The 26102-nt window shown below is 43.7% G+C and overlaps 1 protein-coding gene across 6 annotated transcripts in view; it reads left to right on the top strand.

The window, feature by feature from the left end:
• Positions 1–26102, top strand: part of LOC146964100 (AT-rich interactive domain-containing protein 1B-like) — a 207650-nt gene that overhangs the window by 58807 nt on the left and 122741 nt on the right. For 5 of the 6 annotated variants that reach the window (XM_085767925.1, XM_085767919.1, XM_085767920.1 and 2 more), the window contains exons 3-4: positions 8698–8874; positions 24945–25049. In XM_085767925.1, coding sequence (XP_085624051.1) covers positions 8698–8874; positions 24945–25049 — 282 coding nt within the window. The remainder of the gene's footprint in view (positions 1–8697; positions 8875–24944; positions 25050–26102) is intronic. The other variant, XM_085767922.1, reaches the window with a different exon arrangement.

The following is a 26102-nucleotide window of genomic DNA, read 5'->3' on the forward strand; positions in this document are numbered from 1 at the left end:
TAATCATCATTAACTGGTAAATTAGAATGAAGTGAACATCAGGAAGCACCTGGTGGAGCTGCTCTCAGGTAACTGCTTGTTTTCCTCAGAGGAGCAGAGAAAGAGAAAGGAGTCAGAGAGGGAATGTGTTCAATATTTAACTCTACTGTAAAACATTTCTTATTTTCAGGCAAGTTTCTAGATCTTTTGAGTCAGTGCAGCAAGTTGGAAGTGTGTGTGTGTGTTTCTTGTTTAGAGATTGCACATGTGTGCTTGCTCCTGTGTTTTCCCTTATCTGAGTGAAACAAGATTAAATTCCCATCAAGCTGTGATGAATAAATATTAGGTAATTATAAATATTTAACTTGAAGTAGAGCAAACTTTAATCATGTTGATTTGATTCCCAGTTTGACGTGAAGTGAAGTTCTGTTGTAGTTGTGCTCCCGCCTCCAAGGTCAGAGGTCACGGGCAGATGCAGAACAGCTGGGAGGAAGCAGAGCTTTTACTCACGAGACGTTGACTCAGAAGAAGCCGCGGCGTGCGAGCGTGTCAGCGTTCAGTAGTGTCACGGGCAACATATGCCTACCTGCCTGTAAACCTCTTACCCCGTCATCCCGACACCGCCAACACCTGATTCACCTCCGACGCAACCGCTCGGCATCGGCGCTGACCCGGAGGAACTTAGCGATCCATCGTGTCACTGTTATTTAACACGGCGGCGCCTCAGAGCGTCAGCAGCATCCGACAAAGACAGCCTCGCAGCAGGAGGTGGGGTGGGGTGGGGGGGGTGTAAAGTACGAGTATAATCTTCCAGTGTCGATGTCGACCGCTAATGGTGAACAAGCTTGTTTCGACTGGAAGCCCCCACCCTCCCCTCTCCCTCCCCTCCTCTCTGTTCAAATGTAATTGACATGACTCCTACACAAGTTCGAGCCTGTCATCACAGCGAGCGTTGAAAAATGAGCCGAGCCGCTGTGCGCTGAAATGATTGATCTTTGGGGCTATTTTGTGCTGAATTGTGATGTTTACATGTGTCACAAGCTGTTTTTTTTCCCTCCTTCTCCTCTTTGCAATTCTATCTAATATCAAACTGAACATAGTCTGAGTTAGATTAGTGTTAGGTAGCCTTTCCCCCCCTCAATCTCCAGTATAAACGCTGAGAAATTCAGTATTAAGATATTAAGGTATTTCAAGTGATCAATGATCTATTTAACGGTCTCTCTCTTCGGGAGAGTCTGTTATAACTCCTTCACTATCAGTCTCATTCAGATTAGATTTTTTTTCCTTTCTCTCTCTTTTTCTCAAACCCCCCCCCTCTCTCTCTCTCTTCTGTCTTTCTTGGCCCCAGATTGGGGTCAGGAGTTTAGTAGGGGAAAAACATTTGGAGCCAGTGGCACAGGGCCCAGAGCCTCTTGCGAAGAGAAAAAAAAAAAATTAAAAAAATAAAACGCTGTTCACACACACATTACAGAGAGCATTAACCTGCCCTGCTCTGCCTCTCCAAATGTCTCCATTACGGCTCTGCCTGGAACAACACAGCCACTGCTAGTTGCAGCCAGCCAGCAATAAAACGCCTGCTACGAGCAGCCTCTCTCTCTCTTTTTTTCCCTCCTTTTTTTCTCTCTCTCCCTCAATAGATGTGAGCAGAAACAGAGAATTAGAGAGAGGGAAAAATAAAGAAAGACAGACGGGGGCAGAGAGCAGCGTTTGGCAGTCTTCAGAAAGGGATCTGAGATGAAAATATAGAAAGAAAAAAAAAGAAACACACGCCTGTGTCTATCAGTTGATGGCTACACTATCTGTTTGCTTTCACTCGCCGTCAGTGAGATGTTGATGTTATCACCGGGTCGATAAGTCACAATCTTTGAATAGACCGGCTTGTGTTTTCATTTGGGAATAAAAAACCTGCAGTATATGAGGTTCACCATGCTTCATACAAAAAAAAAGAAAAGAAAGGTACCTGCAAATCATCCGCAGCTCGTGTTTTCTTTGTTGCCTCAATGTGATTGTGTGGCTTTATTTTTATATTTTTCATCCTGATGTGCAGTGTCTGGGTTCAGGTTACTGGGATTACACGATTGAGAGGCCATAATATCACCCCCCCCCCCATCCCTCACTCTTTCTCTCACTCCTCCAAGGGCAGCTCATTCCTGAGGTGTCAAGGGCCTCCCGACGTACGAGGAGGGGGAGGAGCGAGGGAAAGAGTTATCAAAGAGGGTTACTGCGCGATGGAGAGCACCGTCACCTTGAGGGGGTGGGGGGTATACGAGGGCGATGACGAGTACGGTGATGCATCCCTTCTTCTTTTCCCTAATGTTTAATCATGAGACTATTGATGCTGATCCTTCCCTCCAATGCCTCGCATTTCATTAAGGGTCACACCTCCGCCTGCAATTCACAAAGCAGCTCTGGTGTTCACATCTCGTGGCAGCTGATCCTATCGCCACACCGAGCCGAAGAAGCAGGTTGATTTGTTTTGGTCCTGTGTGTGATGATAACCTCTTGTCAGCTCAGCTTGGATTTAAAAGAACTAACGTGTTTTAGATGTCAACTTTTCATGGTGCAGTAATGGGAGAGGTGATGTTCATATTACCAGAAACAGACTTCAGCAGCCAGTCAAAGGTAGAGACTCTTTTTCTGTGTTGATACAGTAGATGTGCAGGAACATTCACACAAAAGAAAAAGTAGAATTCCCACACAATATTGTCACTGAGTTTATCAGAGATGCAATGTTTTGGTTATAGATCGGCATCAGGCATCATGTTCGCAACGTGAAATTTCACCATCTTTATCACAACTAGAGCCACAGGCTGCAACAACCAGTTGAAAGACAAACCAAACCTCAGACAGTTAAAACAATTACCCCATCAGCTATCGATAAAAAAAAACAAAACAACAATCCTTGGACGAATGAACAGCTCATATCAGAAACAATAAAACTGAAACAAAAATTAAAAACAAGTTTTTAAATATTTTATTCATAATAATAAAAAAAATCCAATCTTTTAAAAAAAACAATTTTCTCTGTCCAGTTTTTATATATTCTGCAGGAAACTATTCTCATCATTCATTGAAAAAATAATTTAATCATAAAAAAATGAATTTGGAAATACATGTCGCTGTTGAATGAGCGTTTCACCTTTTTTTAGTGTGATCATCATACATCACTGTGTAGTCGCCAAGAGACGTAGGAGTGTTTTCTTTCTTTTTTCTCTTTTTTTGCATGATAAGAGAGAGAGCAAGAGGAAAAGGAACGATGAAGGTCAACTGAAAAATGTCATCTGTATAATGTAAATTTTTCAGGCACTTATGGCAAATAGGCTGTAGAGAAATAGAAGAGGCGACTGCCACAGTTATTTTGATACTGGTATACTTATTCATTCTTTTGACTGACAGATCTGTCAACACTGCGATCTCTCCCTGCTGCGCCTGCCTGCTGAAACTTCCTTTGATTATCTGCCTTTAAGTTTGCTTTTGGATTCACTAACTGAGCCCGGATGTGAAGAATTCCTCTGTTTCAATTTGCTCCCTGTTTACAATTATTTTAATATAGCCAGTGTTTGCATACAACAACCATCCTTCCAGTGATGCTGCAATTAACCCACGTGACTGTGAAATCCTGTCAGTAGGTCCAGTAGCTAAGCCTACAGCTAAACAGTGTACAGTATGCTATAATGATATAACACCAGAACATCCTACAGAAGTAAACTGGATCATTGTAAAACCTCAGAATAGCCAGAAGGCTGTTACAGGAGACTTAGAAGAGATTTATTTATTTTTTTAAAGTACTCAGAAAGAGAAATGGCTGCCATTAAGAAAAACTCACCTATAACTCACTATAACAAGTTCTTGATAAATACCAGTCTTTGAATAATGAGGTCACAGCAATGAATTAAAACTGAGATATGTTTAGGTTGGAGCCGAATGAATTAATGAAACTTGGACAGGATTATATATAATCAGTTTGAATCGATGACATTGAGCTCTTAGCGTAATGCTTGCTAATGTTAGCCAAGCAAAATGTGTGGTATTCATCAACCGCTTTACTATACATAGTGTAAACAGTATATTCTGTCATTTCTTGTCATCAGTGTGCCATCCAGTTATTGCAGAGATGGTTGAGTATTTGTTATTATCATTATTTACAGCATTTTGTGTCAGTTCTATCTGTATGGATCAAGGGTGTCAAGTCATCTGCTACAATAATAGTGTGATTTTATTTTATTTATTTATTTATTTTTTCAGTTCTGGCAAAGACACCAGAGCTGAGCTTTTTCAATAATGTTTGAGTATGTGAGACATAAAGTGTGCTTGTATGTGTTTATTTTTTGTGGACTAGTAAATGAGAGTATCAAATGGCAGAACTCTTTTATAGTATGTGGAGTATTATTCTATACTGGTGATCCTGATGTCAATCTGAGCAGGTAGATGTGTAAAAGAAATGTTCGATCTACTGAAACTCCTTCACATTCTTTCCCTCTCGCCATTCGTCTTCATTGTTATTTCACATACTGTACCTCTACTTCTTCTTCAAGGCTCTCCTTCCTTCCTTCCTTCCTTCCTTCCTTCCTTCCTTCCTTCCTTCCTTCCTTCCTTCCTTCCTTCCTTCCTTCCTTCCTTCCTTCCTTCCTTCCTTCCTCTGCTTCCCTTTCACACTTGTCTGTGCAGCATCTCTCTCCACATATCTCACTGCCTGAATCACCGTCTTTATCTGTCTCTGTCTTTATCATGTGAAACATCGCTTTATCCATCCCCTTTAAGTATTTCAGGCTGTAACACCCATCTTCTATCTCGCTCCTGCCTATCTCTCCATATCTGCCTCTCTAAACATCTTCCTTCACAGTGTCTCTGTATCTCTTCACATGTCTGGATCAAGCTTCTTTTTTTTAAAATGTCGTTTCACTCTTTGTCAGCTGACCTGACTTCCTCTTTTTTTTAAAATAGAAATCTTTCTCTCTCTCTTTCCTTTAATTTTTAAGCTGGCGCTCCTGTGTTGTTAATTCTGATACAGTGTCTGCGTGTGTCTGCCATGCCTGTCAGTGTGCGTGTTTAAGGGTCAGGGTGGTGGCTCTGCTTAGCGCTCTGGTTGGCTGAGCCCATCTGTCACTCAAAAAAAGGGGGCAACCTGTGGTCCCGGTCGCCAGCCAGCCGTATCGCCACCTCGACAGAATTATGAAAATTCCTGTCCATTGCTCATTGGCCCAATTGAATTACAAGCGGTGCCTTGTTCCGTGCAAGGTTTTTAAACGGCTGATTTAAGGCGCACACACACGTGTGTTCATACACGCACACTCGCACAGCGCTTCCTTGGATGAGGGTTTGCATGGCTGTTTATTGCCTCCATTTGCAGAGCAGGAGGATATTGGCTGCCTTTTCATAAAACTCTTGTTTTGATAGATTTTTGATTGAGTTCTTCTCTGTGTTTGTGTACGTGTTTGTGTCTTTGTATCTTAATATGCCGCCAAGGCTTTTGTTTTCATCACACTGTTTCTGCAGTTTATGGTGAATTATTTGCTTCGCAGGACGTCTATTCTGTGTCATTTCTCCCTACAGCACTTCACATCTGTTGTCATTTCATTACAGACATTTATTTGACACTGTGTGCCTGCCAAGACACTCTGGATAAATCACACTGTTATTTTGTCTGCTTCCACACACCTGAGTGGAAGGAAAAAGCCAGAAAATGGTCTTATTTTCTACTTCCAGCAGTTATTTTTATTGGTATACGCAACAGCACAGCAAGTCTGTTTATTACTAAGCATATTCCCAGTCAAAGAGAATCAGGTTTCAGTGAGCCGCTGTGTACTCAGTTGGTACAGTACATTCATACAGTCGGCCCCAGCGATCAAACAGAAGCTGCATTTGAATGACTCTCTCTTCCCTCCCAAAGCCACTGTGACAGGTTGCTACTTGTTAGACCTCCAGTCTACCTGCCGTCTCTGTGCTTATTGACTGACTGACTGGCGGTATTTCAGTTTCCCCCTTTGTTTGTCTCGGTGTCTGTCGCTCTGCTTGCTTACCTGATTGCCTGCCTACATGCTTGCATATCTGTCAGTCCCTATTCTTGAATACACAGAAAACTGACATTCTCCAGGGGACATTTTTTTCATATAGAAAGTCCTTATAGGCAGCTGGAAATATAAACTCTGATAAGTGCTCGAGTGACGGCTATGTAGCACTCAAGTGTAAATAAACAGACTTTTGTAGATCTTTTACAGCCATCTGACAGTAAATATGTACATCAGTGGGCAAGAGTTACATTAACATTGTTGAAAATCCAGGAAATAGGAATCATGTGACATGACATTACAGCAGAAACACACACAGACACTTGGAGTCAGTCACTTCATCCTGGTAGAGAGCAAAGAGACACAACGATCACAACATCAGTGTGTTCAGGCCTCTCCTTGGTTACATCCCCGGTGTGTTTTTGCATATGAAATCTCAGCAACTCAAATTGACAATTTTAAAGACAACGGAAACTAGTGTAGTTTATTATTTATACATTAGCTTTTCAGAGATATTTAAAGCACCAGGAGGATTTTCAAAGGGGGGGAAAGAAACTGAAAAGAGCAATTCTCTGTTAACGCTTTTTATGTGTTTTGTCGTTCTCTCTGCCTACATCTATCTGTCCCTCTGTCTGTCTGTCACTGTCTTCCCATATCTATCTGTCTGCCCGTCATTGTGTTTGTCTGAGAAAGGAACCCACCCACGGTTGTCTGGTCTCGATCTCCATGGCGACCTAATCCTTACCAATCCCAGAACAGTAGTGTTCCAGTTGAGACCCAGTGTGTTACACCAGCCTGTCATCACTGATCACTGGATAGAGTTGCTTCTGTTTTATCGCTGTGGCTTTGATCCACATCTAATGACGTTAGTGTGTGTGTGTGTGTGTGTGTGTGAGTGAGATAGAGAAGGAGAGCAATTGTTTGTCTATCTTACTCTAACAAATCCCTGTACACAGACAACTTGAATTCATGTGCATTCATTTGAGTATGGGTATGTGTGTAATATGTCTGTGTGCGTGGGTGTGTGTGTGAGTGTGTGTGTGTATATGCACTGGCTGGCAGTAATGAATCCAGTGGTGCTGTTGGCATGAGCAGGACCATGCTATTAACCTCTCTGCCAGCTAGACTGATCTCGCCCTGTCTGTCTGTCTCATCGGCCTAATGACACACTCTCCGTCTCTCTCACACACACATACGCACACACACACACCACACAGACCTGTCCTTTCTAATCAAATTTCCATTGAAGTGAAAAGTATTCTACATTGTCCAATCATCTCTATTCAGAGTCAAAAAGCTTCACCCATTTTCAAGAGAAGATTTCTTTTTTTCTTTTTTCATCCACTCAAAGGAAGTTACACTTCAAAACTATTTCAAATGTATTAATCTCCACTGGTCCTCTGCAGCCAGATCAGATTTCACTGTATTTTACTCCAGCCAACAGTTTCAACAAGGCTTTTATGAGTGGGTTTTCTCACTCTTAACAGTCACAGTAAAGCTACAACTCTGGATGTGTGCTCTTTGCTTTTGATCTGACAAGGCCGTAGTGTAGTAGTTACGTCACGTCGGATTCCCCTGTAACACCATCATTTGAGATATAAATCACTCTCAGTTTGGGAGACTTTTACTTTGCCAAGCCTGCCAAAAAAAGATTTAAAGGGACATTTCACCATTCAGAGCTCAGGGCAAAAAGCTGGAGGTGGATTGTGAGGTTTGCGCGTGCCCCAAAATTACAGCTTGTGTGCACATTTAATGAGTTTGTGGCAGCGCTTGTTGGCCGTCACTGAATAAAAAAAGCAGTATGACATGATGGGCAAAAAATATTACAAGAAAAGTGCTGTCATATTGCTTCGCCAGCGGTCGTAAATGTTGTTTAATAGTCTGTACTTGGCTTTTGTGTATGTTTGTGTGTTTGTGTGTGTGCATGCGAGGCGGCATGAATGAGAAAACCCCAGCCTCGATAGGAAATCCTTAGAGGAGTGAGGAGCACCTGGCGCTGTCTGTAGCCATAACAAACGACAAGGAGGGATTAAGACTACATTTGTATTGGTGCCAGCTTGTTACATGCACTCCCTGTTCGCATTCTCTCTCACAACCACTGTATAATGCAGCACCGGCACTTGGCGTGGCTTCGGCCTCGAGAGTACGTTTTTTTTAAATGCACTGCTCTGGAATGCCCCAGCTCATCCATGTGTCCCTCATTAAGGTTACGGCCTGGGACTGGCCTGCAGTAATATCCAACACACCTCATCCCATCTGTGAGCTGACCGACATGGAGATAATGTTGAGAGGAGGATGCATTTGGCAAGCCAGAGGACATAAAGTTAGAGGTTTTCTGCAGTGTGAGTTCATTAGGCAGAGGACTGCTGGGAGACTGGTGTCAGCCTGGTCTGAGCTAAATTAAGAGCTTTTTAGCTGAGGGACAAACAGATGAATTGGAAAATGGATAGAGGCCAGGTTCTGTAGACTCATGTGGGATGTTTTTGTTTTTATTTTCCAATCATTCTGAGAGGATTTTTAGGTCAGAAGACTGTCTTGCTTTTATGTGATTGGCTGTTCCAGTGTGTCACCTGGCACCTGCTGCGGCGGCCTGCTAATTGTACCTAACAGCCTCTCTCCAGTGCTTTAAATACAAAGTGGAAGTTTTGCCTCTGCCTCAGCCCTGACCTTTCTATCTCCCCTCTAACCAACGTGTGATTGGTTGTTTCAGCAGGTGGCGCCGTACGGCCAGCAGGGGATGGGGGGCTACAGCCAGCAGCAGCAGCAGCAGCAGCAGCAGCAGCAGACAGGGCAGCAGGGAACCCCACCGTACTTCAGCCCCCCTCAGCAGACCCCCCCAGGCCCGACACAGAGTCCCTACCTTCAGCCGCGACCACCGCCACAACAGGTACAGCTACATACACAACCATCGCCACAACAGTATACACAACCATCGCCACAACAGTATACACAACCACCACCACAACAGGTACATACACAACCACCACCACAACAGGTACATACACAACCATCGCCACAACAGGTACATACACAACCACCACTACAACAGCTACAGCTACACAACCACCACTACAACAGCTACAGCTACACAACCACCACTACAACAGCTACAGCTACACAACCACCACTACAACAGGTACAGCTACATACACAACCATTGCCACAACAGGTACATACACAACCACCACTACAACAGCTACAGCTACATACACAACCACCACAACAGCTACAGCTACATACACAACCACCACTACAACAGCTACAGCTACACAACCACCACTACAACAGCTACAGCTACACAACCACCACTACAACAGCTACAGCTACACAACCACCACTACAACAACTACAGCTACATACACAACCATCGCCACAACAGGTACAGCTACATACACAACCACCACTACAACAGCTACAGCTACACAACCACCACTACAACAGCTACAGCTACACAACCACCACTACAACAGCTACAGCTACACAACCACCACTACTACAGCTACAGCTACACAACCACCACTACTACAGCTACATACACAACCACCACCACAACAGGTACATACACAACCATCGCCACAACAGGTACATACACAACCACCACTACAACAGCTACAGCTACACAACCACCACTACAACAGCTACAGCTACACAACCACCACTACAACAGCTACAGCTACACAACCACCACTACAACAGCTACAGCTACACAACCACCACTACAACAGCCACAGCTACACAACCACCACTACTACAGCTACAGCTACACAACCACCACTACTACAGCTACAGCTACACAACCACCACTACAACAGCTACAGCTACACAACCACCACTACTACAGCTACAGCTACACAACCACCACTACAACAGCTACAGCTACACAACCGCCACTACAACAGCCACAGCTACACAACCACCACTACAACAGCTACAGCTACACAACCACCACTACAACAGCTACAGCTACACAACCACCACTACTACAGCTACAGCTACACAACCACCACTACAACAGCTACAGCTACACAACCACCACTACAACGGCTACAGCTACATACACAACCACCACTACAACAGGTACAGCTACACAACCACCACTACAACAGCTACAGCTACACAACCACCACTACAACAGCTACAGCTACATACACAACCACCACTACAACAGGTACAGCTACACAACCACCACTACAACAGCTACAGCTACACAACCACCACTACAACAGCCACAGCTACACAACCACCACTACAACGGCTACAGCTACACAACCACCACTACAACAGCTACAGCTACACAACCACCACTACAACAGCCACAGCTACACAACCACCACTACAACGGCTACAGCTACACAACCACCACTACAACAGCTACAGCTACACAACCACCACTACAACAGGTACAGCTACATACACAGCCACCACTACAACAGCTACAGCTACATACACAGCCACCACTACAACGGCTACAGCTACACAACCACCACTACAACAGCTACAGCTACATACACAACCACCACTACAACAGGTACAGCTACACAACCACCACTACAACAGCTACAGCTACACAACCACCACTACAACGGCTACAGCTACATACACAGCCACCACTACAACAGCTACAGCTACATACACAACCACCACTACAACAGCTACAGCTACACAACCACCACTACAACGGCTACAGCTACATACACAACCACCACTACAACAGGTACAGCTACACAACCACCACTACAACAGCTACAGCTACATACACAACCACCACTACAACAGCTACAGCTACACAACCACCACTACAACAGCTACAGCTACACAACCACCACTACAACAGCTACAGCTACATACACAACCACCACTACAACGGCTACAGCTACATACACAACCACCACTACAACAGCTACAGCTACACAACCACCACTACAACAGCTACAGCTACACAACCACCACTACAACAGCTACATACACAACCACCACTACAACAGCTACAGCTACATACACAACCACCACTACAACAGCTACAGCTACATACACAACCACCACTACAACAGCTACAGCTACATACACAACCACCACTACAACAGCTAGGCCTACATTACAAAAACACTTGTCAAACTCAGGCCCCACACACACTGGGCTGCTTGTTGTGTGGAAACCAACTGGACAAGGTCCAAGCCTAAAGACCCCTTCACATGCAGTGAGCTAAGATGGGAGTTGTTGCCATAACTCACTATAAATATGAATAGGTTACATAGCCATGCAGGTGTCATTTATCAGATCCAACATGGAGAATAAAATTTGACATATCAGTAGCAAAAGGATTCAATTCAATTCTTTTTCCATGGGTTGTATTAATATTTCAGTAGTGGAGAGGCTGCAGAGAGCATCTTAAGGGATAAATGGTGAGTGTGTGTGTTTGTGTGTAAATGATAGTGTGTCTGTGGTCCAGTACGGCTGGTCTGTGGGTCGTATTATTCACTTGCATTATTCATGTGAGGCATTTTAGGTAAATCTTACTTTCTGTCTTTCGGTATTTTCATATTCTCTCCCTCTTTCACACACACACACACACACACACACACACACACACACACACACACACACACAGACCGCTGGATAGTCCTATTGTAAAAGCACATATTGTACATTTCCAACCCAATCCTCAGCACAACGAAGGGCCTGTTCCGCAGATATGGATCGAGAGTTGTCCTGCCAAGTTTCAGCATGATGATCTGTAGTTTTCCAACGGGAAACTGTGTTCGAGCGGTTTGTTTTTGAGTTTTAAGTGAAGGCTGCCCATGTGTTTCCCATCCGCTCTGCAGCCGGAGGGATTTCTCAGGCTGCTTGGAGTGACTCTGGCTAACAGCCCTGCCCTGGATCAGAACAGAGCAGAACAAAACGGAGCAGGAGAGGGAACAGGACGAGACGGGAGAGATTAGAGCAGAACAGGACAGGAAGGGACAGATCAGATATAACAGGGAGGGAAAGGAGAAGACAGTGGGAATCAGATGAGTGAAGTGGGGCTGCCCTGAGCCATTCAGCAAGATCAGTATCGGGGATATTTCAGGTATTCAATATAGGCCATATTCGTCCATGTCCAATTGAAACCTAACCCTAACAAGAGAAGTGTAAAGTGTAAAGTGGAGCAGAGGAAATACTACTTTTTTATTAGTTATGCTATGTTTTCATAAATAAAAAAGTATGTATGTATTATGTGTACATTATCCTAAGTAAATATAAGTTTTCAGATTTGATTTAGAATTGAAGAATACTTAATGTATTAATAATATCACAACTAGGCCTACAACTATTTAATATTTTGAAAAAGGACATAGTTTTTATGAGTAGGCACAGACCTTCATCAGATTATTTTATCTATTAAAGGCCTTAAAATGGTGTGTTTTCTGTGGTCTAACCTTGTAAAATCCAGGAATTATAGTGTTATTGCTAGTTTTGCAGAAGTGAAAGCTCAGTGCAGAGCAGAATGATCAAATAAACAGCAGCCAGTATCCACACTGACAGCTCCTAAACAGAGGGCTGAACAGGATGGAACTGTACACAGCACAGATTGGGACATTTGAGAAGAACATGCTACCTGCTTCCCTTGCTAAAGACGCTTTTTTGCAGCATTTAACAGCACCACCACAATCTTTTTTTTTTTTTATAAAACCTGACACTGAATTGGCCATTATTGTTCACAAATGTGCGTACACTTATTTAGCATCTGCACAAGTTGATGCCATTTGGCAGCAGTGTAGTTTTATGTGTTGCAGATAGTTAGACTATGATTTAAAGAGATGTAGTTAAACCGTCCTTTAGACAGCCTTGAATACTGAGCATACCAAGACAAATAGCCCAGGAAAAAGCCACCGTGAGCACAAAAGCCAGTTGTCAAAAAAAGGGAATCGTTAGTCTTAACAATAATTCTCATACTGAAGGAATATTTCAGCCAGCGTGCCTTTCGTCTCGCACTGGAAAAAAAAGCACTTACTTAACATGCTCACACACACAGCCCATGCATCTGACTGAACAAACATTATTTGCTCTGACGGGTAGAGGCTGAGATCCACGGCCACGTTGACATTTTGTGACAGCAATGGTGTGTTTTCATCATCGCTGATGATGTGGCTGCAATTGACCCTCGCTGACATTTATACACCAGGTAGGTCAGCCCCGAGCACTCTGATTGGCCCAAAGCCCCCTGATCCACCTGTGCTGATAGGTCCCTTATTGGTTGCCATGCCAACCGCTGTGGTGACCAGTGAGATGATTTCCTTCTGTTTGTCATTGTTATGCATGCATGCTACTTTAAGAGAAAACGGTTCAATCAGCACACATGCTTGTTAACGCTGCATAAAAGCCACGAGACCTTCAGCAGCAACTGCATCAACGCTGCGTCCCGCTGGTTTCACCTATAATCAAGAAATCCTTCCTATGTGTTATAGAGCCGTATAGCATTTATGTCCTAGGAACACAGCAGGCAATATGCAGACACCTCCTGGTTCCTGTCTGCTCACCATCAGAGCACAGACCCAACTAAATCCACTCTTTTCCATCTGCTAATAAGCCACCAGCTCCCGTACTTTTCACATTTATATTACATTTCTACATTCTGGCTCGGAGTGGGAAATGAGCTTTAACAGGAAACCCAGCTTTTAATGAACAAGTGCAGTTAAAGGACCGGTTGTCTAACCAGTAGTTCAATTCATCCGAAACTTAACAGGCTTGATATATAGACTGTGTTTAAATGGAAATGTATAGCTGGTAATGGCTAGTCGTCTTGATACAAAAGGGCAGCTTTAGGATAATATGAGTGTACTTTGCACTCTGAGTCTCGGCTGCACCATTTAAAACGTGGGGGTGGGGGGGGTGGGGGGTGGGGGGGGCAGGCTCAAGCACTCACTTGATTTCAGCAGCTTATTTTCAAGTAATTACTCAAATTACGCAACATTGATCATTTAAAAAAAAACAAAAAAACAAGCATGACATTTTACACATAACAAAACCAGCCTCTGCGATGGCATTAAGACAAAGTTAATTATCAATTGATTGAGTGAGAGAGCAATTTAGAGAGGAAAAGAATATCAAGAAATACCAGAATAAATTTAAATAACAAAGAAACTAGGTCTCTGTCTTTGATTTTGGATCCAAGAGTAAACATGTTTGGAAATTGTACTTACACAGTGCAGTTGGCCAAGATTACAAATAGAAGATTTGGTGTGTTTTCTGCTCAGGGCTGTATTGCTTTCATTTTTCTGTTCTAAGCGAGTGTGCGTCTTTCTATCAGTTTTTGTAAGTGTGTGTCTGCGTGCGTCTGTGTGTACACTAATCAGCCGAGTGTGCTGCAGCAATTCTGAGCTGTGAAAAGGTCAAACGGTGACCTTTGTCTGTGATTCTGGGCTGAAATGAGACATGATGTGAGCCGCACGGAACGGATTACACGCACACACGTACACACAATTGCGGGCGCACGCCAGATTAGGACGTTATTGTGGTTTTGACCCCTGTTTTTTGACCCTGCATTACTCTGAGAAATCCAAGCTGAAAAGTTCTTTATTTTGTTCTTCCGGCGCTCTCCGTAGGCCCTTTCCCCCCACTCCACTCCCATTAACCCTAGCTAGAGGACATCCTCCAGTTGATGGAACCATTCCAGCTGCCTTTGACACAGAATTTGCTCTGCAACCGACCGCTATTAGTTGGTTTTGTCACAAATCGAAGTGAAAATGCCGCCTTTCTTTGAGTCTATTGCACTTCTGTGACCTCATCTGATTGCGAGGAGCAGAGCAGGCTAAAAAGACATTTCTAAGACATCAAGGCTGATGCGATGAAAAGGCTGATGATATAAAAAAAAAATAAAAAAAAATATATCGCATCAGGGAAGAAGTAGGTTTGAAAAAAATTAATGTGGGTGGTTTGCTGGTGTGTTTGAGTGAGTGCTGTGGGTGTTTGAGAACACTAGATATTTATAAATTGATGAGTTGTAGCTCTCAGAAACACTATGACATATACTTTAACTTAATTGATTGAGATGGCTTTTTGGCCTCATCCACTTACTTATTTTTTATATGAGCATGTCATTTTCCACCAGCTGATGTTCAATCAGGGCTCTCTGCAGTTAAAAACTATAAAAACAAAATCTGCACTGTGAGGAATAAAAAACTGATTTAAAGGGGTCATATTTGGAAGTATGTTCTATGTTCTTAACAGACCCTATAAATATCACAACATTAATGTTTGTGGTCTGATTGTTGGCTTCAATCACAACGTGAGACGACTCACTTAAAAGGAGAAAATCAGTGGCCTTTCCTCGTCTTGGTGGCCGTATCACAGCTGATGCACAACAGATGAAGTGCGTGATATTTTGTTACTGTCTAATACTTTCTACCTCATAAAAACGGAAATGAGAGAGCAGTAATTTGAAGAATTTGGAGATAATTTTTTATGGCGTGTTTGCTTTATTGGGTAGTATACACTGGAGTGTGACAGGGTAGACTGAAGGGGGTGAGAGAGAGAGAGAAGAGGTGAAATGCAACATTGGCCAGCTGCCAGACTTAAACTCATAATGTTGTGAGAACATGGTATTGGCTTTGATCGACTGTTTCATGAAGCAGCCACTATTTAATCCTTGTGTTAAATTTATGTTTAGAGAGAGATGACATGTAACAGAATATGACCTCGCCATTTAGTATAATATAAACTGTACGGTGAATATGCTGTTGAGTGCTGTTTGAGTGAGTGGAGGACTTGTCGGGATTTGACTGCTAGTCTTTGAAGGAGGAAGTCATTCCCTGTGACATTTACTCCCCACAGTAAAAACCACCAATCCACTCTCCTCTGTGAAACTGATCCCACTGGTCGTTTCCTCTATTGGCCTTAACTATTTCCTCTTCCTGTCTGGGAGTACGCTCAGGGGAGCAGTGCTGGGGCATAGAGGAGCTCGCCGCTGATTGGAGGAGACAAGCTCATTTTACAGGGACCTGAATGGAAGGAAGGTGATTCATTGGTTTAGATGCTGCTCAGTGATGCTCATGAACACAACACACATCCACCATGTGGTCTAAGAAAAACAAAACAAAATGAAAGGACCACTCTAAGGCTGACAGGTTGCATTTTGAATAATGTTTTGTTTTTATGAGACAGAACCTGTGCACTTTTATAAGACACATTTGGAGTTTTAATGGAAACCACCATTTGGTTTCTGTCAAGGGTTCTGTAAAATTCATATCTATATAATATGTGCCATCAATGTTTCATTTTTCAACAATATTAAAAAAGAACCCTGTTTTTAGCCTTGTTCTCTTTTCAGACAGTCACACATTTGAAATGTCAATGTTTTTGTACTGTAAGAAGCAGTAACATGGTCACAGCCTCTAAGGACACATTTAATCCTTCGAGTGATAATTGAAAATCATTATTTGGAAATTCACAGTTTAAATGTGTATCTCCAATGTGTATTAGTTTTTATGATTTGTACATATTGTGCACAATGGATTAAAATCTGCGTAGTTTGTCGGATATTTTCATAAAGGAAATTTATTTTGACAAACCAGTCTCACCACAAGTTCCACTTAGTGGTTGACCTGGTGGTTTAGCTTGTGTCACAGCTTCAGCTGATGGATTCTGCCCAGTTGTTGGAGCACTTTTCCACCCAAAGACCCATTCTTCAATGTTGGCTCAAAAGTTAACGCGGGAATTTCATTTTTAATGTGATGTGATTGAAAGCTCTAGAAATAGACTAAATTGACTTTGTGGTGAGATTATTGCTGCAGTTTCCAAACTGAAGAATGTTTTCTATTATTGCTCTATTTTTACCTGCTTTCAGTTTACATTCATCACCTGGGCTCTGTACTGTGTGTCATTTCCTGCTTCCTGCCCGTCACCCCTCCACGTCTGACCGGCTGCACCAGCAGGCCCTCGCCCCCCACCCTCCGCCACCCCTGCTTTTAATCACACCAGGTTAATTAAAAGGCCGTGGAGCCTTTCTGCTGCCTGCCCCCCTGGCTTTATTACCCCCTCGCCATATACTTGCTCTGCTGCCTCAATCACCGTGCCCCCCCCCCTCCACACACACACATTTTCACTCACGCGGAAATGGGAGCTCACCTTGGCGATGGTGAGGAGGCTGAGGGGACGAGACAGAGGAAATGAGAGCCAGGAAAAAGGGTGCATGAAGAAAGAGAGAGAGTGAGAGAGAGTGAATGGGATGCAGTGAGAGCAGAGGGGAAGGTGGGTGGGAGGGGCGCCCAAAGTTCAATGTCATTAATTGGTCACCATTTGAATATTAAGTGAAGAACTCTGTTAATTAACAGGATAATAAAAGTGCTGCTGGCTGGAAGGGGGTGGACAGAAAGAAGGAGGGAGCGAGGGATGGAGAGAGGACAGGCTGAGGAAATGGAGGGCATATGGTGAGAGAGCGAGGGAGAGGAGAGAGAGAGAGAGAGAGGCTGGGTGCGGGGTGATAAGAGGGAGAGAGAGACGTCCGTGGGTAAAGGTCTGGCAGTGGTAATTTGCAGAGAGCCGCGTTAATTGTCATAACCTTTTAAATGGCAGAGTTTATCGGAGTCCTCTAAATGTCCCTGCGTATCGCCACGGCAACCCTGGGCCTGCCGTGCTCCGATTGGCCGCTACTGACGAGCACTTAAGCTTGATGAGTTTTCGTGCAAAAACTAAACGATAAAAATATGTATATACTGTATATGTCAGCTAGGTTTTTTTGTGTTTCATAGTGTGTGTCTGTGTGTGTGTGAGACAATGTTTTTAATTTAGTGTTTCTTTTTTTTTTTTTTTACCTCCACATTGACTGACATTCGCTAATTGCTCGACCAGAATCTGCCATTGTTTTTTTTTTCTTCTTCTTCTCTCCCCCCCCTTTTTGATTTATGTTTGTTTTTGTACAGCCGAGCTGCAATTCAAATGCAAATGAACGAGAACGGGAGAGGTGTTTTTGGAACGGTTAGGACAATCATAATGGCTCAGAAAAAAAGGGGGCCGGTAGTTAGCGGCACAGCACCCTAGGGGCCTCATTTAGCTGCCATTTGTTAGGAAATGCCGCTACATTTGTTCCTGGATACAGACTTCACAGACAGAGAGAAAGAGAAAACACCAAAAAAAAAAAAAAAAAAAAAATGTCACAGTCAAAGTCAAGCTCGCCAACACACCACTATTGTTCCTCCATGCTTCAGCAAAAGTCATGTGGGTGTACACCAGTTTGGGTGGATGTCCTCTTAAATGCGAGCCAAAGCAATTGAAGTGAATGGGCGGATGGGGGGTGGGTGGTGACGGGGACTTGCAAAGAGTGTGTGAAGTGAAGACGGTACAAAGACGGGCTGTTATTTGATTAGCCTGTGTAGAGGAATGAGAATGAAAGCCTTGGCAACGGCATCTGCAGCTTACACCGTTAGCTACATCTGACATCATCCCTGAGGGACAGCCTGCACACAACACTGCACTGGTGTGGGTGTGCATGTGCATTTCTCCCCGTGTCTGCATGTGTGTGTTGTGTTGTGTTTGCGTGTGTGTATTCGCCTCTGTTTATACAGGCAAGAACGAGTGCTTGCTTGTGGCTGTGTGTGTGTGTGTGTCTGTGTGTGTCCTGTGACAGAGCTCTGGTCCTCTCTTGTAGTCTCTTTGTGCTAAAGGTCAGGGGGATTGCTGAGATAGAATCCAATCTGAAGGACACGGCACTAGAACAGGCCCTGCTACAAATGGGCCTATTAAGATAGGCTGGACACACACACACACACACACACACACACACACACACACACACACACACACACACACACACAGCTAACCGATATGTAGGCATACACACACAGGCATTCTCACATATGCACATACAGCAGCTATTTCCATTCTAATGGTCACCTTTCCCGTGATGATAATAATAGGTTGTACCCTGATTTACATGGAGTCTAAGCAGCACACGGTTTGAAGGAAAGTAGGTCTCCCTTTTAAATGATGTTTACGGCACATCTGAAGTAATCAGAATGTATCTGCAGTGTTTTCCAAATATTCCGCAATGGATCAAAAGATGTAAGTGTCAAGAAAACACGGAAGACGAGCATATCATAACCAAATGTTGATTTGTCACATTTCTCAGAACACGGCGCAGCTCTCGCTCTCTCTGCTGATTGTTGCTTCAATTACGCTTCAGTCAGTCTGATTGGTGTGAGCATGTGTGCATATCTGCAAGTCTGAACCGGTGCATGTGTGAGCGCCGGGTGTTGAATATGGATGTCCTGCCCCCTCCACCCGCCCACCCCCCCTCCACCACAGCCACCACAGCCACCACCACCACCATCATCATCGTCATCATCATCATCATCATCATCATCATCATCATCATCATCAGTGCCTCTCTCTGATGCATAGAAGCTTTTTGAACATGTCTGTGTGTGTGTGTGTGTGTGTGTGTGTGTGTGTGTGTGTGTGTGTGTGTGTGTGTGTTTTTCCTACCTCTTTAAAGGCCGGTCGTTCTTTAACAGCTCGGCCAAATGAAAGTTAAAAATACTGCCTTCAACAGTAATTACTGGCAGCGAGCAGGGTATACACAGGTTTGCACATAAATAAAGAAATGAAGACGGCGCCCGTGTAAACAGAATACCTCGCTTTTCTACCTCAGCCTGACCCCTCCATCACCGTGTCTCTCCCCAGTGGCTGACCCAGTATATGTGAGCCTGTTTGTGCTTCTCAGCATTGTGCTCTGTGGACATCAGAGGCTCTCTGTCCTTGGAGTAATGTGGCAGGAGGTGTTGGCCAAATGCACTGGTGTGCGAGTGTGCAAGTCTGTTATAGTTAGGGAGTGTGTGTGTGTGTGTGTGTGTGTGTGTGTGTGTGAGGGTGGGGGCTCTCTCCTAAAGACACGCAATTAAGCTTAATTTTTAATGAATATTAATGGCATTAGCGTCAGATTTTGTGGAGATGTGCATCTGCCAAGGTGCAGGGGAAAAAAAGGGGGATGACTAATTCATTTGGTAGTCATGAGCAGAGCGGCTGGAGACAGGGAGGGACGGGGGGATAAAGGGGTGGAGGTGGTATTGATGAAGAGGAGCAGGACGGAGAGAGGGATGGAGATGGAGAGAAGGGAGGTGGGAGAGGTGGATGGAGAGAGTGATGGATAAAGTGAACGAGATGGGGAGTGGGAGGGATGGATGCGAGGGGTGTAGAGAAAGCCAGAGATTAATGGGGACAGAGAGGAAGAAAATGAGAGTTAGGAAGGAGCAGTGATGGAGAGTGAGGGAGCAGTTAAGACTGAGGAGAGAGAGAGAGAGAGAAAGCTGGAGAGAAAAAAAAGCAATAATAAATGTTTATATAATGAAGAGGAAAAGAAGATAGAAAAGAAACAATGTGAGTTGAAGTTGCTTCATCTGACTTCATAAATTGACAGCCAATAAGAATCAAGCAGGACACCTACTGTATTGTGGCTGTGTGGGAAAAAAACTGACATCTGCATATGAAATTTTTATAAAAGCAAGATAGCCCAGAGCAAACAATAGCAGCGGAAAACAGGATTAAAAAGCAAGCATGTTAAAATTGAAATAAATAATGCTGAAGTACAGTTTGAGGTAATCCACATCTTTTCTCCTCAGTGTTTAAAAAACAGAAAAAAAAAGGAGATGGAGACAGATGTCAGCCAAAACCAGCTTAGCGTAATGGCTGTGAATTTTGCTCTGGCTGTTTTCTGTTGTGTCAAGTGGCGGCATCAAATGTGCTGGCTTTCTCTCTCATGCCAGTTTGGATGCTGATTTTCTGAGACAGGCAGTCAAACTTGTACAAGCAGAGCGAGGCGCCGTTTCACCTCGGCCCCTGCTTGAATACGCGTGGAGTGCGTTAGACCAAGAAAGGCCCAGGACGATCAAGGCCCAGGACGATCTTCTTAAACTAAGTGTGAGTCCAAAAAAAAAAAAAAAATCAAGAAAAAGCGTCAGTTTTGCTTGTGTGTCTGTGGCTGGAAATACTAGTTGAAGTAGCACCGTGGCTTAGACATCCTTAACCTGCCACACTGACTGTAGGAGGCGCTGCTCTGCATCACAGGCTGACCTTTGACCTCCGCTTTGAAGGAAAGAAAATTTCTCCTCTGCGAGTCCAACTTCACACCGACACAATACAAAAGATTCAATTTCAAGCCGGATTGAGTACTTTTGGAAGCAGGTGCGCGCGAGCCTCATGTTCCAAACAGTCGCCTTCGCGTGTAACATCCACACGTCTCTGCCTCTCCCAACATTTCACACTTCCCCGCCGACTCCTGTTCCGGAGTGGCTGGGATTAACGTGGTGCTACAATATTGATTTACGTCTGCATAAAACCTCTCCGGCTCTATATATTACACCACATTCAGCAGTCATCTATTCAATCAAATCTAATATTACACTGCCTCTCCACACAGCTGTCTAATAGCATTTAACTCACAGTTTGATTCCTGCATTCCCTGATGTACTTCAAACACTTGCCTTCAATATCCTTCATTCGTTTCTACTATGCCAAGATGAAGTCTTTTGAAAAGCATGGAGGATGAATGAGCATGTCTCTGTGTGCGCGTACGGGAGTGTGTGCGTGTGAAGACAGGATTAGCTGTGGCCTAAGGCTTAAGGTATGGAGTGGAGTGTATTTTAGAAGCTTCTAAATTAGCTGGGAAATGGGATTTTGAGACAATGGACTGGAAAAAACTCAAATGAAAGGATGCACTCGCAGCACTCCTTCATTTGCCTCTGATGTTCTCGTGTGCTTTGCTTTTTCTCCTCTTTTTTTTCACCGCCGGTTCTCTCCCTCTCTCCCTCTGCTTCTCTCCCTCCTTCATTTCTCTCCCTTTCTATCTCTTCTGCATCTAACCTCATAGCTGCACTTCTCTCTTGGCCTGCAAGCCTTTCCTCCCCTCCCCTCCCCTCCCTTCCCCTCCTGCCAGCCTCGGCCTCCCTCCCTCCCCTCCCTCACCTTCCCTGTCCATATTACAGTTGACAGTGATGATGTAAGAACGTGAGTGTAAACAGTAGTATGAGGCTAACCTCACTTTGACCCACTTAAAACGGAAATCCCCTCGAGTACACACATACATTCACACTCACACACACACAGAGACACACACACACTGCACTCTCATATGCCTGAATAAATATTGGACTTGGGTCAGCAGCCACTCTTCTGTTCTCAATTCACTCTGCGAGCAACTGTCTGTCTGTTTTTTTTTCCAAACCGAACTGTCACTTGTGTGTGTGCGTGCGTGTGTGCGTGTATGTGAGAAACACCTGTCCACTGCACATCTTTTCTCTTTTCCTTTTCCTCTATTCCTCACACCCCCTCCTCCTTCCTCTATTTACCTGCAGAGGTGTATCTGTGTCGAAGTCGGGTTCCTGCTTCAAACGAAACACGTCCGACCATGTAATAAAAGCCTGACGTTTGGCGTGCATCCAGGCTCCCAGTGATAAACACAGGGGGGGCTGTGCACATAAATACAGCGTGCGCCCCGGGCCCTGACGAGGAAACTAGCATGGCTTTGTTTTTAAAATAACACCTCCATTCTTTGCTGCGGTCCTGTCTTGTCCCCGAGCACCCACCCACTTACGGGGTGATTGGGGATCCAGTGATCGAACCCCATCTGGGTGAACGGGGCAGGATCCCCTCTGGCTTGTAGATGTGGTTATAGGGGGGGGTGATGCTGCTTTTTTGGTTTTAGGTTATATATGACTATTATAAGGAAGCTATTGTGACAAGATTATCGCCTCATGTTCCAGTTATTTGAAAAAAAAAAGAAAAAAAATATTTTCCTTTTTTATTATTATTTCAAATGAAAAAATCCAAAATGAGTTTGTTGAGCTTCATTTATTCAGGATGTCAAAATGAGATCAAGATCTCTTTCACAACAGAGACCTGAGAGAGAAAACATGTACACATCACAACAAGAGTTCAGTCTCACACACAGAGACTCGTATATTAAAACAATCACAAATATTATTGAATATACCTGCAAGTGTTACTCTAAGGTTCCTCTAAGGAATTAGTGCTGTCTAACTTCCTACGTGCACAGATTTAAATTGATTGTTATTACTGTAGGTACTCAGTCATCTCCTTGTTTTTGCTACATTACATTAAATTACTGAGACAAATATCATGTAATTCACATATTTTCCATTAGAAGATGTATCTGTGTGACAACAAAGATAAAATCACAGGGATAAATGATAATTTTTTTCTGTTACTTTAAATTCCTGGAAAACCGAGCAGTCTACATGTGGTCATTGCTTCATACTTCATTGCTAACACTTAAGCTTTTTTTTTTCTGCACCATGTTTTGCTCCATATTTCAAGCAAGATTTTCTTAATTAAGATTATGATATTTCTTTTGCTAAATTTACTGAGCAGAAGGCTTATTGACAAAATGTAATCATCCTGAAACATATGAAACCACTGGAACATGAACATGGGATCTTACTTCCACACAGGATTTAAGAGTGGATGGAGCACAAGGACACTGACCACCAAAAATGTTATTTTGACTAAGTGTCCAGGAAATTCCTACAGAGAATAAACTGGACACTGACATTTTAGGAAGCAGTAGGTTTTTTTTTTTATTCAGAATTTTTTTAAATTAGAGCTTCAGTGATTTAATTGGCTAATAATTGAAATGTGGATTTGAAGGGACTTCTCTGGGGCATTTAAGGTCATTACATTAGATTTTCTTAATAATGGATGAGTGAATACATTAACTTTTTATCTGTGTGTGCGCAGCTTTTCAAACTGCATGCAAACTAACTTTGCAGACACTGCATGTATGTGAGAAATTAACTTAAGATTAGATTTCCTAAAGAACCTACAAAAGTAGGGAATTGGTATCATTCAGCCTCAATGCACAAATTATGACACATTTAATGCTCTAATAATAGATCCATTTCACACGATACAGCTCTGGCTGAGAAGGATAATCTCCAGCTATAAAATTATATCACCCAGCTGACAGGAATATTGCCCACCTACTACAGTATAATCACACAACTGATAAGAAATCAAACTGTGGGGAAAAAATGGATTTTGAAAGTAAGAACCTGAGGACACCCTGTCTGCGTGTGCACGGCACGTAAATGTGCAGCGGCAGCGGCGGTGTGTATGTTGTGTCTGGTTGTGTGTGCAAGCACTTGCGTGTGATCTCTCGCCGCGTCTCGCCGATCAGTTATCACTAATCCTTCCACTCAGAGCTCTTTAACAAGTTGCCATTGTGCTGCCGACGCTTAACATGATGGAGGAACGACCTCCGTGGTGAATGAAAAGAAGAGGGAGAGGGGGAAGGAGGGAGAGATACGGAGGGAGGGAGAGGGCAACACCTCCGACAATGGGGAGAAAATTGGTTTACACTAGATAGGCTTGTGATTACAGAGGGAAAGAAAATGACTTAGATTGAACAATAGAAGTGAGTGTGTGTATCGGTGTGTGTTTGTATGTATGTGTGTGTGTGTATGTTTTGAGGATTAGTGGGTGGTTAGGCCGGGATTTGGTTGAAATGAATTGGCAGTTATGGCGTGTTGATGGGTGTGCGTGTGTTCGCATGATTTTCAGTCTGCAAATACTGTATCAATGTGTGTGTTTATGTATGTAAATGTGTGTGTCTGTGGGGTTTTTGATGCAAATTTCTGACCTACAAAGTCATCTTCATTCGAACAAAAATCAAGCCTTATGCAGACAGACGACTGCAGCTGCTAATAGAAGATCACATGACACGAAGCACGGCTACTCCCAGATAACTTGTCTTACCATGACCCAGCAGGTCGAGGCCTCAATACAACCCAGGGAACCGACAAACCTTCCCTTTAAGTTCACAGTTAGTGGACATGTTATATGTTTATACTGCTTTTATGTTATTTTATTACCTACATATTGGAAGAGTCTGCAAAGTGTAGTCTCTCTTCTGTCTTTATTTATTGATCATAGACTCAGAGTGTTTTTCTCTCTCTCTGTCTTTCTTTGTAGGAGGCCCAGCAGGAGAGCTACAGCACCAGGGGTCCTGCTCCAGTGAATTCTGGGAAGGCCAACAACGAAGATGGTGTCTCCCAGGACCGCCCCTCCAGTCTGCCGGTGAGTGAAAGACAGTTCAGACTACCAATGAGCTCGATGTGACACATAAGGTTGAATGCAGGATTACGCATGAGCCTTAAAGCACAAAATTAAAGCAGCAGGCGCCAAAACACATTTTCAAACCACGTACAAACATTCGATTGCGTTTCATTCCTTCACCTCCCGAATTCAAGGCTCGCCATTCAATGTTCCTTTGTACGCCTCTCTGTCCAATCAAATGTCTCCGCTCATCGCGTGACCCGCCTCCTTGTCTCCCGTCCCTCGGGATGACACGGATCTGACTGCTCATTTCAGAGCTCATGTCTGTGTTTTGACTACCGCCCATGCAGGAGGCAAAAGAGGCCACACGCATGAGCCCATGGTCTCAGCATCATGCACTCTCTCACACATACTCCCACGTGCACAGCAAAGCATATGCACGGACACAGACATTCCACGCAAGCCCACATGCGCTGCCTCTTGGCATTTGAGTGAGCTAAAAATCGTTAAGCAGGTTGACTGGAGGAGTAATTGAGAAGAAATTGTGAGGCCAGGCTGATCTATGAGGGGAGAGAGAAGTGGGCCGCTCCAATTTTTTTGGCTAAACGAATCGCTTTTTGCTCTCTATCATTTCTCCCCTTCCAGCTCCAAGAATAGAATAAATAGACATTTTGCAAAAGTCGCAAATATTGGCACCGCTTGAGGTGTGTGCCGTTTAATTTACCAGATACTTTGGAACAGCCTCAGGAGTTTTGTGGGGGGGGGGGGGGGTAAACTGCAAGAAAAAACTGACTTCATTTATGAACTCAAATGAAGCCATAATGTTTCCCAAGCACTGGGACTTTAAATGTGTGTGAGCACTGGTCGTCCTCGTTGTTTCAACACACACTGATGCTTCACTTTGCTTTGTTTCAAATCAGTGGCTGATTTAAATGTCAGTTTTCCAAGTGACTCCCATTACTCCACTTTCTCATGCACACACACACGCACACACACACGCACACACACACACACACACACACACACACACACACACACACACACACACACACACACACACACACACACACACAT

This window comes from Trachurus japonicus, chromosome 22 (assembly GCF_045865225.1).
Source record: "Trachurus japonicus isolate A0001 chromosome 22, Traja_1.0".
In the NCBI taxonomy this organism is placed as follows: domain Eukaryota; kingdom Metazoa; phylum Chordata; class Actinopteri; order Carangiformes; family Carangidae; genus Trachurus; species Trachurus japonicus.